This window comes from Ctenopharyngodon idella, chromosome 15 (genome assembly GCF_019924925.1).
Source record: "Ctenopharyngodon idella isolate HZGC_01 chromosome 15, HZGC01, whole genome shotgun sequence".
NCBI lineage: Eukaryota > Metazoa > Chordata > Actinopteri > Cypriniformes > Xenocyprididae > Ctenopharyngodon > Ctenopharyngodon idella.
This window is the reverse complement of record NC_067234.1, coordinates 1,336,886-1,352,694: the sequence shown is the minus strand read 5'-3', so window position 1 is coordinate 1,352,694 and position 15,809 is coordinate 1,336,886. Positions and strand designations below refer to the sequence as shown.

General features: G+C 35.8%; 1 protein-coding gene across 6 annotated transcripts in view; it reads left to right on the top strand.

Annotated features, from left to right (window-relative positions):
• The window catches only part of LOC127495817 (thymocyte selection-associated high mobility group box protein TOX-like), a 65,024-nt gene that overhangs the window by 34,419 nt on the left and 14,796 nt on the right, over positions 1-15,809 (top strand). Inside the window, exons 3-5 of one of the 6 annotated variants that reach the window (XM_051863146.1) lie at positions 1,307-1,339; positions 1,895-2,002; positions 11,439-11,684. In XM_051863146.1, the coding sequence (XP_051719106.1) occupies positions 1,307-1,339; positions 1,895-2,002; positions 11,439-11,684 (387 nt within the window). Of the gene's footprint in view, positions 1-1,306; positions 1,340-1,894; positions 2,003-11,435; positions 11,685-15,809 lie in introns of all 6 variants that reach the window. The other 5 variants (XM_051863145.1, XM_051863148.1, XM_051863147.1 and 2 more) reach the window with 5 other exon arrangements.

The window sequence follows — 15,809 nt, the reverse complement described above, 5'->3', positions numbered from 1 at the left end:
TTTAACCGTCTAAAGGCCAATACAGCCATTTCATTTGTGATTAAAATATCTTAAAATGTAATAAATGTATATATTTTTTATTCTGGCATGATTTTATAACATCATATATCAACATAGTGCAAAATGGTATTAAAATTATTTGTAGAAGTAGTTGCTTTGTTATGAGAAAGAATGTCCGGAAAAATACATTTCATTGATGCCATTTGGAGTAACCAATACAAAGGGACCATTTTGGATCAAGTCATGCGATTAGTATCATGTGACAGGATGTGACATCATTCAGACACCTGCAAAGGACCACACGGTCATAAAGCAAAGTAACTAACTCTCTCTTAACTATTTAAAAAAAAAAATGTTTTCACTTGCTCATACGCATGTCATGTCCCGAAATATCCGGTCATTTGGTACAACTGCTATAAAACATGGAAAATGTTGTAATATTTTAAAAACTTACTAAATATAAAATGATTGATTGTCTTTTGCTAGCTAGCTAGCAAGTTAACTAGCTAGCTAGCTAGATAGCAGCCTGTTAGTATTGTTTGAAAATATCATCATTCGGTATAACCAAAAGTGTCATTCGGTAAAACCAAAATTTTGGTTAAACCGAATGACATTTTGGTGATAAATTTTGTCCATCTTGTAATAAATGACAAAAGCAGTGTTAATTGATTATAAAAACCACATAATCTCAATGTTAACACTTAATAAAACTTCAAAATTAATTATATCTCCATTATCTTTTGACACTTTTAAAAACCTTATTCGTCAATGACCCACATACATGTTTTTACATTGTACTTATATTTTAAAAAATCCCTGCATGTAATTACATCTGTAATTAGTTTCTGTAATTGCATTTATAATTACACTGTTTATCAATCCCTTACACCTTAACCCACCCTTAAATCTACCCATACCACCAAACCTGTCCCTAACTTTACCCATATCCCACCTCAATAGCAGCAAAAGTGTTTTGCAGTACAATATGACTTAAGTACATAGTAGTTAAGGCCACCTAATACAAAGTGGGACATAATATAATATAATAAGCAACAACAATAAATTAATAATAGTATAATTTAAAAGCAAATTAGTGTTACTGATTTTGTTTTGTTTTTAAAGAAACTTTTCAGTGTAATCGAATCTAATATCAGTGGACAAATATGTTAGTTAATAGTCGACTGAAACTAAATGCTAACAGTTGGCATTCACTGACTTGTCAGAGTTTTAAAATCACATGCCTAATTATGATGTCATGTCGTTACATGCTTTGCTTTGGGTCATGCTTTGCTTTGTGCTTAAAAAGTTATGTTCATGTTCAGCACATGACATATCTTATGTGAGTCCTAAAAGCTCTTCAATAAGCATTCACAGTGCATTGTGATATAGAGAATTAGTGAGAATTACAGTCTAACCTGTGGGCTGTAGAGACTAAGCCCAGTGGTGTTATGGCTCTCAATAGGAAGAGGAAAAATAAATAAATGATATTTGACTCATGTATTATTCAGCGCACTGTAGCAAATGCATTCAGGAGAATGTAAAGGAAAGTGCACTAAATTACAGGTCACTTGTTTGTTTCATAGAGTTTATAATTCTTTAAAATGAAAAAGCTGCATACGGTACTATTGTGCCCCCCATTACGTAGCCTGAAATTGATTTAAAATGTGCATTGTCTGCATTGTACATCCCTGGTCACTGTGTTTAAGGTGCTTATGTTGCATGTTTGCTACAGCTTTAATGTGGGTGGAGATGAAAGATGTATTGAGAATGTAAAGCACACAGAGGCAAAAAATGGATTGAAGAGTGATGAAAGTTGAATGGAGTCTTGCATGTGCTATCGTTTCTTGTTACCCTGCTGTGTCGGTTGACCCCTTGGCCTTGCATCCCACTGTAGTTCCGCGTGCCTGCCAGTCCCAGCCAGACGCAGCACAGCAACAAACAGGCCGGCGGCCACTGGAAAAGAGAGACCCCTACACACACGGACGGCCACCGTCTGACATGGGTAAATAACCCTACACCAACGCCGAGCAGATGCCCATCAATGCAAAATAACATCATCTTACATACTGTGTGTGTCTCATCCATATGGACCCTTTTTACAGATTTGGAAAACGGAAGTGGCTGATTATTATTTATGTACTATAAAAACACTACTTTGTATAAATCATTTAAAAATTAAACACTTTAAATTAAAGTCAATCATTTTAAATGCTACAAGTGAAGTTAGGCATCAAAACAGTATAATGTGCAGTATGAGAAAGAGATAATTATTTTCAGATTTGCTACAGATTACATTTAACAGTTTTATTAAATTATTAGTGTTTTTAAAGATTCATTTAAGTGAGCGTTAGACGAAGCAAATGACATGTAAAAGTGTAAACATAGAGGAAATTAAGTAACAAGTAAATATCAGTTATTGAGTGATAACGGTAAACCTCAAGTCTTTCTAAAAGAGTTAATAGAAAGAAAATGAATATTAATAAATTAATAGCGAGATAGATTACAACAATTTGTTGTAATTGATTTCAAGTTGATTACAGAAACTTCCTGAAACAGTACGTGAAGGCGCTGTAGTATAAGATGGCATATTAGCGTATCAAAATTGCACACAACATGAAAATGAAACAAGCTAGCTATCATGCTAACAAATAAAACAAATCATCACAGTTACTGACTGAAGAGATATAGGGTGAATTCAGGTTGATTGGGACACTTTTTCCCAAAAAGTATCCCAATCACCTTGAATTCACCCTAGCTTCTAAATGAATTTGTACACATCTTTTTCACAATTGAAATGTTATCGATTATCCTGGTCGCTAATGCTAATTTAGAGAATGTTGCGTAGCAATGCCTTAAACTCCTTTGCAGAAGTGCCTTCTAGATTTTTCTTATTAATTCCAGAGTAATATAACACAAAAGGGTACTGCTATTTTAACTTTACATTAAAATATGTATATTAAGAGAGAGAGCAAAGCTAACCTGCTAAATTAAAGTTGAAAATACTTCAAAGTTTGTGAAAAGGGTCCATTGTACTGTATACAGTCTTTAGACGATGTCTGTCCCTGCATTCTGCACTCTATTGTTGTGTAGATCACACATTTATTTGCCATTGAGCTCCACATTGATTTCACATGTATGAATAGGATTGCTGTAATCTTAGAGCTGCTTTGAGTCTAGCACTACTTTTATGTTTCCCTTTGAATCTTAAAACTCCCTTTGTAGATATTACTTCCTTTTGCTTATGAGCTGCAGTCTCTATTTTCTGCTGTTTTCGTGCTTCCTTGCATCTCTCTCTCTCTCTCTTTCTCAACTTCTCTCTTTCCCTCTGTTGGGAACAGGTAATTACTTTTATTGGCAACAACAGTTGAATTCACCTTGACCTCAGTGTGTGGTTTGTAGCCACAAAGCTTTCTCCTGCTTTTAAACACACATTAACCGAATTAGAGAGAAGTGTACCCCTGTGCCTATTTTAAACTTCACACTCAGGAAGCTAAAACTGAATCTGAAAAGCGCCCGCCGCTCCAGCGCTGAAGGCAAAACATGTACTGCAATAGCGTCTTTTAATCTGCTCTATAATACAAACCAAAGGAAACCTGGAAAGCGACCAAGGCCAAGTGTAAGGATTATGGTTATTATATGAATGGTTGGTGAAGTGCTTTTGGTTTGATCTGATAGTTTTTAGGTTTATTTTAAAGATCTAAATTCTGCCGTGGTCTGTGCACTGGTATGAACAACACTGTTACTTTCATAAGCCGGCGATTGGTGAGATCAATGATGTTGAGTGTACCGTTGCAGATGTAATTTATGTGCATTGATACTGAAACTAGAGGTGGCCCTTCACATTGCTGCAGTTGGAATAGCAAAGCATCATGGACCATATCTGCAGGGGTTAAATTGGGACTTTGGAGGTCGAGGAACTTTAAGATCTCGTTATGAAGTTTAAAGCTATTTTGCTCTTACTAAATGGAGCCAAAATGTGTGTAGTGGAGCAAAAACTGGTCTAGATCAAACATATACAAAATGGATAGAAAAATAAACTGATTACTTTTTTTACTTCTTTCAAACTTGTTGAAACAACATTCTGGCGCAATTTTACCCCTGAGTATTTGACAGATCTGAAAAACAAAATATAAATATTATGCTATGGGGGCTAGTTGTCATTTATAAGTCAGTTTCTGTATTGACACATACCTTAAAGTCTCAGTTACAAAAAAAAAAACATCAAAACAAAACTTGATATTGCCCAAAAAAAGACATCATGCTATAGCGAGGTAAGTTGTCACACTATATTGTGTAAGTTGTCACAATGGAATGTACCAATAAATTGGCTTTTCATCCAAATTTAAACAGTAAAACAATTATGAAAAAACAAAAATGTAAAAGGTAACATTCAAAATATGAAATTGTGAATAAGAAATGTTAAATGTTATAAATTTAAATGATGTGACAACATGACATTATGAAAAAACCCTTGTCCTAAGAACATGTATGTGTGTATATATATATATATATATATATATATATATATAAACACACATATTATATTATATTATATTATATAAACACACATATTATATTATATTATATTATAATATATTACATTATATTATAAAGGTACATTCCTATGAGTATCTCTTTTTGAAAGTATTGGCTTTAAATAATGTAAAAGATTTAGTGGTTGGAAATTTAGCTTAAGAACAGAACTTGTGATGAGAGGGACTTTTTATAAAGGAAACGGGCATGTGTTAAAATGACATTTGAAAACTTCTGTTCATCTCTTTGAAATCTGCCTGCCTTTTTGCCATCAAAACATTCCCACTGACTGACAACACTTTTAAAAACCTCGTAGCTGCTTGAGGTGACAAAATGTGATACTGTTATCCATCTGAGCATCTCCTAGACGTGGAGATCCGTTTCTCTCTGAGAGACATAACAATAATAACAGCCCAGAAAAAAAAAAAAAACACGGAATCAATGAAATGTTTAAATACATAGAGCATTCATCGGCTAGACTGCACCTCAGCACTGTCTGTCTACACACAGGTTCTCTCCTATCTTACCATCTCCTCTCTTTCCGCCTTCTTCCAACCCAAACCATGTGTTTCTTGGCCATTAAATAAAAGCCACATTTATTAGCCCAAAATGGCGGAGTGTTGAGCGCATGTCAGCCCACAAGCACTCTGTATCAACGTTTATTTATTTTAAATGCAGCAGCAAGATGAAGTAGCGTGTGCCAGCGATGCTAGATTAAGCCGACTACAGCATACACTCACTGAACACTAAAAATATACACACTTCTCATATTTCTGGACTACGCTCAAAGACACTACTTGTGAAAGTGCTCGCTTTGACTCACAGAGCGAGCAATGTTCGCTTAACAACTCTTGGTTTTTGTTTAAACCTGATTAAGTGTTTAACAGTATTATCAGTCGGGTGAAATGATCTTATCTGTGTTATATAGAAGATGCAATGCGGCATTCAGGAAAGGTATTTGATGTTAATACTATCCCTAACTATAAGAGCAGCACAGACAGATACGATATGTTATTTGTTTGTTTCTTGCACAGAATGTATTTGCCCACTGCAATGGTTTGATATGTATGTAGTCTCTGATGAGGGGGGTTGTCAGATTGCTGTGTGGGTTTATATAGAGTTGCTCGTATCCATCCCCCACCCCCTCCCCCCAGATGTTGCAGAGCTCTTGGGGGACCAGGAGAAAGCTGTGCATTTTAAACATGCATAAACTAACCTTGTGCTCTCTCCTGGGAGTGAAGAGGCCCGTTCTTACATGTGTTTTTTAGTGTATTTCAGACATGTTTAGAAATGTTCTCTTAAGCCAAACTAATGTTACTATACAACATATTTATTAAATATTTCAACAGTATTAGATCTTAAATAGTCACTATAATAATCTAGCAGTTTCTAGCATTGTATTTCTCATAATATGCATTATTCAGAGATATTCATGAATTGCATATTCATGCATGCATGAGCTTTAAGCTGCTCAAAGGCATTGATGCAGCGTGCCGGACAGGGAGTGGACCACGCCTGTATGCTTTGATCCCGTTTGGGGTATAAGACACGCCGGGTGTGATACCGCAGCTCGGGTCAGACGAGGCTTCACACGCTCTCATGTCACCTCCAATAGACAAAGTAAAAAAAGGTGCTTGACCTTAATGCTAGCACAAAACAGACAAGCCCTTCTGCATTTATCCAGAAGCTCTCAACAGTAATCGGCAGCTGAGCGGGTCCGAGGTTGTTTTGGGGGCCCGGCCAAAGAATGTTGCATTCAAATGATCACTGCCCCTGGGTCCCAGAGGTATTCATTACAGGCTGAATTGCTTTCGTTGCCTCTCTCACACAAACCCAGCCTAGATGGCAAATGAAAAGCCAATTGGAAAAAAAATAGGGCACCTTATTAAGTTAAACTACTGTAGCATTTAACCTGACATCTTCATTATTCAAAATTACATTATGAAAAAGCCTCCTCATCTGTAGGCGCAGGTTAGCATTGTTTACGTTTTCCTTTTGCTGTTCTTTGGCAATTTAATTGGTGGAAGGGCATGACAACATGTTGGAGTGCTCCTCGTGCCACATGGAGCTCTAGGTAATGATCCACAGCCAATCCTGGAGTGATCATTTTAAATAGAGTAGGTTTTATTTTCTGAAAGTCAATTTCTGCGAAGGCAAATAAGTGTCGCCTAGAAAAAAACCTTTTGAAAAGTTGCACCTAACGCCCCTTTCACACAGCAATCCCGGTAAATTACTGTAAAATTACTAGAGCGACTTTACCGGTAAATACACAAATATGCTGTTCACACAAGCAGTGGGGTTCAGCACCAAAATACCGGTCTCGAACACGACACGCTGAAAAAGCTGCAAGACATGGCGCAACTGTCAAAGATGTCCATCTAGCACATATTTACATAGAAAAACAAATAAAATGCAGCTGTGCTTACTGTAAATGGCGCGAGTAATCAATCTCAATAAGAACTTTATGATTGGCCTGAAACATTGTGCGTCCTCATACTGGTAATCTTCATTCTTTGTTCACATACAGCATCATACTGGTAATTTTCTGGGAATGGTACAGCTTCTCATACTGGTAAATTGCCAGAACTGATTTATCAATATTCACACATGATATCTTAGCGGTAATTTACACATATTTTAGTAATCATCATAAATTAGGTATCATTTAAAAGCTTAAAACCTCAAAATTCATCATGTGAAAAACGTTTCAAAATCAGACATTGCGCTACAATGGAAACGGTACTTTAAATCTCCCCCTAGTGGGCAGTGTCATGTTTCATATTACAATTTTAGACTAAATTTTTCTTTTAATCTTGACAAAACATATCGTCAGAAACGTCTGAGACTCAAGGTTCCATATTTGGCTACTGTTTTGTGATAGAAGTGATATTGTGACAGAAATGTATTAATTTGTGTCAGGAGAACGCATCACAAAAAAATGGAATATAGCTATCACCCGGTGGCTATTTTTGGTATAGCGCCTAAAGAAAAAGTCTCTGGGAACTTCAATTTTTGTGATATCAACTTCAAATTAGGAACACAACTTGGTTAGACATATGGCTTTTAATTTTATAGCAATTTTAGAATAAAATTTTGTAATATATGTATTTTGTAAAAAAAAAAAAAAAAATACAAAAGGTTTAGTACAGTACATTTGTTTTACAGGAAACTTAAACTTATATAAGCTTTCATTTTTTTGAAGTTCAGTATTCTATCAGTGTCTTACCAACCTGTTATAATTATAACCATCTAGTTTGGAGAGTGAATTTTCACATCTGTGCTCAAAAATTGGGGTGACAGTTAAGGGGTTAATGCCCAGGAAAAGACGACACAGTTCATTTGATACTCACTGACATTTTTGCACCAATACTGGGGAATGTTGTCGGACTCCATGGGGTAAATTGTCACAATGAAAATGCCAGTGTCAATTATAGGAAGTACTACCAAAAACATTAAAACAATTTTTCAAACACTTTTTTTTCACGTTCAGTGAATCTTGTGCCGATACCAGAGTACAATTTTAGAAAATAAAATTCACAAAAATTAATAATAATATTAACTTTTATTATTAAGAAAATTAAGAACAATAAAAAACAAGAATGCATTTATTTTTCTACATTTATTTAAAATGTTTTTATTTTCTTTTTCATATCATTTATCATGTTTCTAAAATTGTATTATTATTAAAATGATTAAAAATTATTATTCAAAATTGAAGTGGGTAGGTGTTTGAAACCAACATACAAAACCACAGCTAGAGGTAAAACATTTGATTTAAACACTGGGATACAGCTTCCCCAGTTGACAACTAGCCTTCAGTCTCACCCATCCTTCTAAATCACATGTCTATCAGAAAGCATCTCCTAAATTTGTTTTAATGCATTTTGTGGCATAATGATGGGGCGTATATCTTATCTCAAAATGCACGTTTTCTCATCCACCTCATATCTCAGTATGTGTGCTCTTTTTTCATAATGACAAGCTGATTTACGCCTGTCAAGATGGAAGGATTATAAACAATCTACATCTCCATTGTGAGGCTGCAGTAATTTAATGCGTAATTTCTGCTGGTGAAGCATTTCTGCCACTCATTCACTATACTATGTTAAAAACACTAGAGCTCTCTTATATCTTTCCTCTCTCTCTCATTTCTTTCCTTATTGTCAGTGTAAACCACATCAGATACATGACTATTCCCCCAGTTTATTCCACTCTTCCCCTCCGCTGTGAAGCTTTGATTGACTGCTGACTGTGAAGTCAGCCATAGACAATGATTCCATACAGCCATCATGACCATCATCAGTAATTGATAGTAGATTTAAATGACTCTCCTGCTCATTTGCCATTCATCTCCCACCAGTCCCATTACCCTTGTGCTATTTGACAGGCAATCACCTCCCTGAGAGATTTGTTGTCCAGTCGAAATGATGTCACACGAAATAGACAAGGACTTGCACATTGTGGATCTCAAAACTTGTCTTTTTTTCTCCTTCCCCTCCTTTGCATGTAATGTGAACGAGGGTTGTTGGGAAACTATGTGTCATCCAAAGTCCTCATTTACACAGAAATGGAAGTTTTTCTTCTATGTTTCATTTATTGCTAAATGAAAGATAGCTTTCAGAGGAAAACCGCACACCTAAATTATGTTAAAATTATACGTAGCGGTCTGAATGTAACCGGATTATGAATAGTAAACACAGAACTGAATGTACAGATATTGTGCGGGTAATTTCCCACGATCCTGACTCAAAATTTAAAAAGTTCATTTAGTTCATTTCAAATGATCTGATTCAGATCGGAACTTTCTGACCCTGGAGGTTTAATCAGATGATACAAAAATATTTCAATTACCAATGACATGACTACAGATTGAAAAAAATGAAGCATGTTTAAACAAGAGGTTGGAATTGGAAAGCACATATTGCTTCAGAAAACACATTTATTCAGATTAGCTGGAACATTTTTGCAGTTTCTAGTTTAATAAGTAGATCTGCATCAGAAGACACCATGTTTTGATATGTTTGTTCGCTCTGCCTCATCTCACGTCTTCTTTTTCACAACAAAAACACACAGATGTGGGAAATGTTTGCAGTGCTCTTAATTTTTGTGCATTTCACTTTTTTTTTCAGAGCCACACACCACAGCACAGGGTTATTTATTTCCTGTGTTCTCTTTCTTGGCTGCCTGTTTATGCATCTCAGTGTTACAAAAAAAGGAAAGTGTAAAAAAAGAAAGACAGGATACTAAGAAACATCATGTACCGTTAGAACACATAAACAATCGCGCCTCGACTCGAGCGGACAAAATGGTCATCCATTCCTGCTCTTGTTTATTTGTATAATTTTTACTTGAATATAATAATTTCTTCTTCTTTTTCTTCTTCTTTCGACAATAAGTACATTTACTTGCATGTATCAACAGCAATGTAAGCCACTGCAAACAGTCGTCTTGTTTTATGTGATTTTGGTTTTTTTTTAATTTGGCAGTAAAATCATTCCTCTAAGGGCCTTACTGTATGAATTATGCCAGCATATTTCCCGCAAACAAACGCAGACATCTGTGAGGCACAACACAATCAAATATGCAAATGAGCATGATACATTGGCTTTTAGAGGCAGAAGTAGGAAGCTCATTAAAACGATTATTGCAATCCTTAAAAGTAACAGTTGGACCGTTATTTGAGTTGAGTTTGAATTTGGAACCAATTTCATACCTAATTGCCTGTAGTTGGCTGTCTGACAGGTTCATTTAGTTTGCTGCAAATAAAAGCTATGTATTAGAGATAATAAAGCAGCAGAAAAGAGGAGCCCCTTTCAAGGTAAAAAAAAAAAAAGAGAGAGAGAGAGAGAGAGGGATCGTTTGAGTCATTTCGAGTCGAATCAGAGACTGAGGCATATTTATGGTTAATGCTTCGTGAAGTGTTCGGTTTTCCAGCTTCCCTTTGGTACAGAAAATATACTTCAGCTCTATGCCTTCTGATAACTGTATATATTTTTCTACAGTATTTTACTCCAAGGGAGTGTTTACCGAATAATTTATGATTTTGCTTGGATTTGTACAGCCTTTCATCTCCTTATCTGCTTTACATCTTTTTCATCACAGTCTAAACTGACAGGGGCTGGAGGAGGCAGCGTGCGGGACGGGCTGTTTTAAGGCAGCCAAAGCAAACTTCACAGCCAAGCGCAAGTGACTGTTCAGCCTCATAAAAGCAGCCTTTTGTTATAGTCTAATGAGATTGATTGACCATTTGCATATAATTTTACTTCCTCAAAGGCTCAAATAGTACGAATGAATCACTGTAATGTGCAGCGCACTTTGATGTACTTTATTCAGCATTTCATTTGCTGCGTATATAGTTGTGATTAGTCTTTTTTCTGTTATTGATACAGTGTGAATCATTGCCATAGCAGGATCGCTTCAGTGGCAGAATATAGAACATCAAAGAATGTTGGTTTTCAACAAGATTTTTCTGTTCTTGCTGTAACCCATTTCATTCTCTTATTTATAAGTATCAAATGGACAGTCTGTCCTTGTTCTAGCCTACGGTTGACCCCCCATTGTGCAGTATTTCAAACTAACTGTTTGGAAAGGCTTTTCATGCTGCCTTTGGAGACTCTCTGACAAGAATGCTCATTGCATTTCACCATCTATTCACTCGCTTTTCCATTTTAAACTTACAATGTCATTTTTATGTTGTGAGATTTACAATGTGAATCAGGTTCCTTTGTATTTACCTCTGAATAAATGATAATAGACATGAAAAGGTATTGTATTCATCATCACTAATGACCAGTCAGTCATAAATGAATCGTCTTTTGAAAAAGATTGTGGTTTTGTAATCGGCCAATCAGTGTTCTGACAGGTCACGAAACCTTTGTCTGCTGTGTCTCTGTTCATTCTAGCAGTCCTACCCAGTGCCCAGTCTTGGGGACGAAGACTTCAACATCCCGCCAATCACTCCCCCCACCCTCCCCGAACACATGCTGGCACACCTGCCCGAGTCTGAGTCCGGAACATACCATCACCTTTGCCCCCCTGTCTCCCAGAACGGACTGCACCCCTTTCACCTGCAAGGAATGGACCTGCCCGGCATGTCGGTCCCCAACATGTTGGGTCAAGATGGCGGTCTGCTCACCAACTCCCTTTCAGTGGTGAGTACTGGCGCTCTTTGTCTAAAACCTGAGGCATATAGAAGCCCACCGAAAAGAGTAATTAATGGATAAAGTATAAAATAAATAGTCACATTGTGAGATTTAAAGCCAGAGTTATGAGATATACCTCCGGTTTCACAGACAAGGCTTAAGGTAGTCCTTGACTAAAATGCATATTTGAGCTGTTTTAACTGAAAGCAACTTACAGTGACATATCTTAAAATATGTTCTTGCCATTGTTTGTCTCAAGATGCATGCCAGTAATGTTTTTTTTCTAGGGTACGTTTATAAAAGCTACTTAAATGCCCTAATTGAACTAAGGCCTAATCCTGGCTTAGTCTAAGCCCTGTCTGTGAAACCAGGCTATAAAGTCGCAATTGCATGATTTAAAATCACATTGCGACATATAAAGTCATATTGTGAGTTATAAAGTGACACAACAGCAATTGTGAAATATACAAGTCGCCGTTGCAAGATATAAAGTCACATTTAGAGATTTTGAGATTAATCACATTGTATTTTATAAAGATTAAATTTACAAAACAAAGTTGCAATTTGTGACATTCTGTATAGTCACCAAATGTAATTTATTACTCGTTACTAGTTACTCCTTTCAAAAGTAATATTTAACTTTATTATTTGACCGAAATCCACATTGGATCGCAGTCAGACGTTATTACAAACATTCAATGGTGATTGATAGTGACTTTTAAATAAAACAGATTATATTTCATGATGTTTTTTATCAAAAGAAATCACAAGTTCTTAAAAAAATGTTTCGTTTTCCAAAAAGATTTTTAATTATAGTAATATAATTTATATCGGGATCAGAGTGATGTGGGTGGGCAAGCCGTGTAATGCCAGAGTAAAGTAACGCCACAACTTACACAATTGTGTTCAGATCATATTTTTTCCTGATAAAATCAATGTAATGGCAATATTTCCATCCACTGAATATAAGCTTTTCTATATTCCAAGCTTGCAGCATTGGTGACTTCATGTACCTGTGCGAGTTGTGAAAATTATGAAAATAAATGTAGGAATTATTGTATTGTTGGATTTCAAATCAGTAGGCACCAAAAGTAACGAGCTGTTTTATGAATGGTAACTATAATATTATTACTGAAATCTTATTAGTAATTAGTTACACTACTAGTTACTGCGAAAAGTAATATAATTACTGTAACTAGTTACTGCCCAACACTGATAGTCACAGTAACACGTTGTTTTAGGGTCTTTTAACTAGTTGCTTATTAGCTTGCATATTATACAATATTGGCTGTTTATTAGTACTTATTAAGCACATATTAATGTCTTATTCTACATGATCTTATTCAACATTCTGAATCCTACCGAATACCTAAACTTAACAACTACCTTACTAACTATTAATAAGCAGTGAATTAGGTGTTTATTGAGGGAAAAGTTGTAGTTAATAGTGAATATGTGTTCCCCATACTAAAGTGTTACTGTAGTCACATTGCAAGATATATATAAAAACAATTGAGAGATTTTTTTTATTTTAATTATTCTAATGTTGAAATGTGCTTACATATAATATAGAATGGAATGTTACCAAAAATACAGTTTCTTTCTGTATGGAGGAAACTTCATTGCAAGATCCACATGCTCTCCTTTGAGATGTCACTAATGCATTTCGCATGACAGAATTATGCAACACCAAAGTCGTTTCAGTGCCCAAACAATGATTTAATTGACACAAATGAAACACCTCAACAGAGATTATAAGAGGTTGGAGCGGCATATAGAATGATTGAGATAGCACCCAGCAAATGAGAGCTAATGTGATTTAACGCACAGTGAAACAATGCCAAATTCCCTGTTGGATTAAGATAATTAAATATAATTTAGCATCAAGGCACTCCTCCTAATGCATTCTGCTTGCCATGTAGCTGTAACTAGATAGTTGTACAGTACAATCGGAAACTGTAAAAAAAATTAACTTTTAAATGAGAATTATATGGTTATTACAATATATTTAATCATTAGAATATCTGTGTGTGACTTTATATATATTATTAGATTTAATATTTGATATAAAGATAGATTACATATGAAAATGTGTTTATTTAGTATTATACTTATGCTTCTCTTGTCTTTTTATTCAATTATATTGATATCAATTACAAATATCTACAAATCGCTGCCACTTCTGCAGAAATGAAACCCAAACCTTAAATTTTGGTTATGTGCAAGAAACCTCATAATGTGATTATGACACATATGAAGTGCTAGTGAGCTGTGACTAACTGTGGTTGAAGATGAATGTGAGATGTACTGGTAATCTAACGCTCGAGTCAAACTGAAACTTCTCCTCTTCATCTCTCACCTATTGTTTTCCACATACTCCATGTTTCGGGGACCAAACCTAAATATTGAGTGTTGTTTTTGTGCATGATAAACCCTCCTCGTTTTGCATTTTTCAATCTTGACCTTTATTTTATTATATTCTCATAATGATTTGACTAATTGATTTATCTTTTATCGGAAATGAGCGCATGAAGATGAAATTACAACTGCCTTAAGAAAAAAAAATGGTACAACCAATATTTTCAATTCCTTTGTTAGTCTTTTGGGAAAATGCACGTTTGTAGTGCCCCTCTTAAACTTACATCAAATAGATTTTTAAGGAATAACATACACATGGGCGGCAAAAAAATACACACAGAGTGACATGCACACTGAAAGATATTGAGATTCACAAAGGCATTTGTTCTTTTCACCTTAATGTTCTCAGTGCTTGGAGAACATCCATTTAGAGCGGCTATGAATTATGGTTGCCAGGCAACGGGACAGAGAGCTTGTAGCTGCAGTGGAGAATGAAAGAGCTAGCTGATGGAATTAATTTTCTCTCAGCATTAGCCTGTTGGAGCTGCCTTCTCTGGTGGAACAGAGAGTGCATTTATGTGCCTCTCACATTTTGCATTCATTGTATAGGTCTCAGAGCTTGCATTGTTTAGCCAGCAGAGATAGCGGAGTGAAATGTGCTTCACCTTAAAAACTATTAGATTAAAAGGAAAATTATCTCATAAGGTTTCACCATCCCTCCTCGTTCCATTAAAAAGAATGAAAGTAAATGCCACGGAATGGCTAAATGGATGCCCTAGTCCCAAGAAAAACGGAAAAGGCTTCTTTTTAAACATATAATGTGAGAGATGAGATCTCATCGGGCCGTTCTGATGAGCTCAGTGATTCGCATAAAACGCGACGAATTTATTGGAAATGCTCAGGTAAGGTTTGCTTTCCAGAAAGCCACATGTCCGCTTAAATAAGCACAAGTTGATGTGTGTAAAATGTGCAAATCTAAACAGAGCTGACAGCGGAGGAGAGAGAGAGGGCGTGAGCGGTAAAAAGCACCGAGATCGTCCATCATCAGCGCAAAAGCCACTAAATCCTCAACCAGCAGTGGCCTAAATAAAAAAAAAGGAACAGTAATGGACATAAATCTCCATTTATTGTAAATTTGCAGCAAAGCCTACAGTTTGCAGCACTTTGCTGCGCACTGCAAAACGTTTGAGACCTTGAAAGTGCAGCGTGACAAGCTACTTCTATTAGACTGCTTTTGCATAGATCATTTACAGTGAAGTTTAATGAGAGACAGGTATTTGCATGCGGTTGTGTAAAATTCGAGTGAAAGCAATTAAACACTGGCATGTCCAAATGACAGATGGCGTAATACGGCTTTAAGCTTTTACACTCCAAATTACCTCACTTCTCATATGTACTCCTGCATGTCATAAATATTGGGTGTTTTCCATCGTGTAGACTTTGACAAGCTATTATTACTAATAAAAAATAACAGCGATTTTGAAACGGATTAACTCGAGAGGAAAGAAATTAATAGCTAAGATTATATTTTAAATTCATTCTAATGATCAAAAGGGTAAACAAAAAGCCAGTGTGTATTTTAGCTTATAAAGATCTACAGTAACACAAGGACATGAAATACACCCTCATTACTCTGCCTGAAAAAGTCCTTATCATTGGGCTGTGGTTTTATTACCCTGAGCAAACAATTGGCTCTGATCTAGTCCAGCACTTAAGCTATTTATACCTTTTTAATGGAAACAGAAGGACATGAAAGTGCCCCTGAAGTGACAGCCG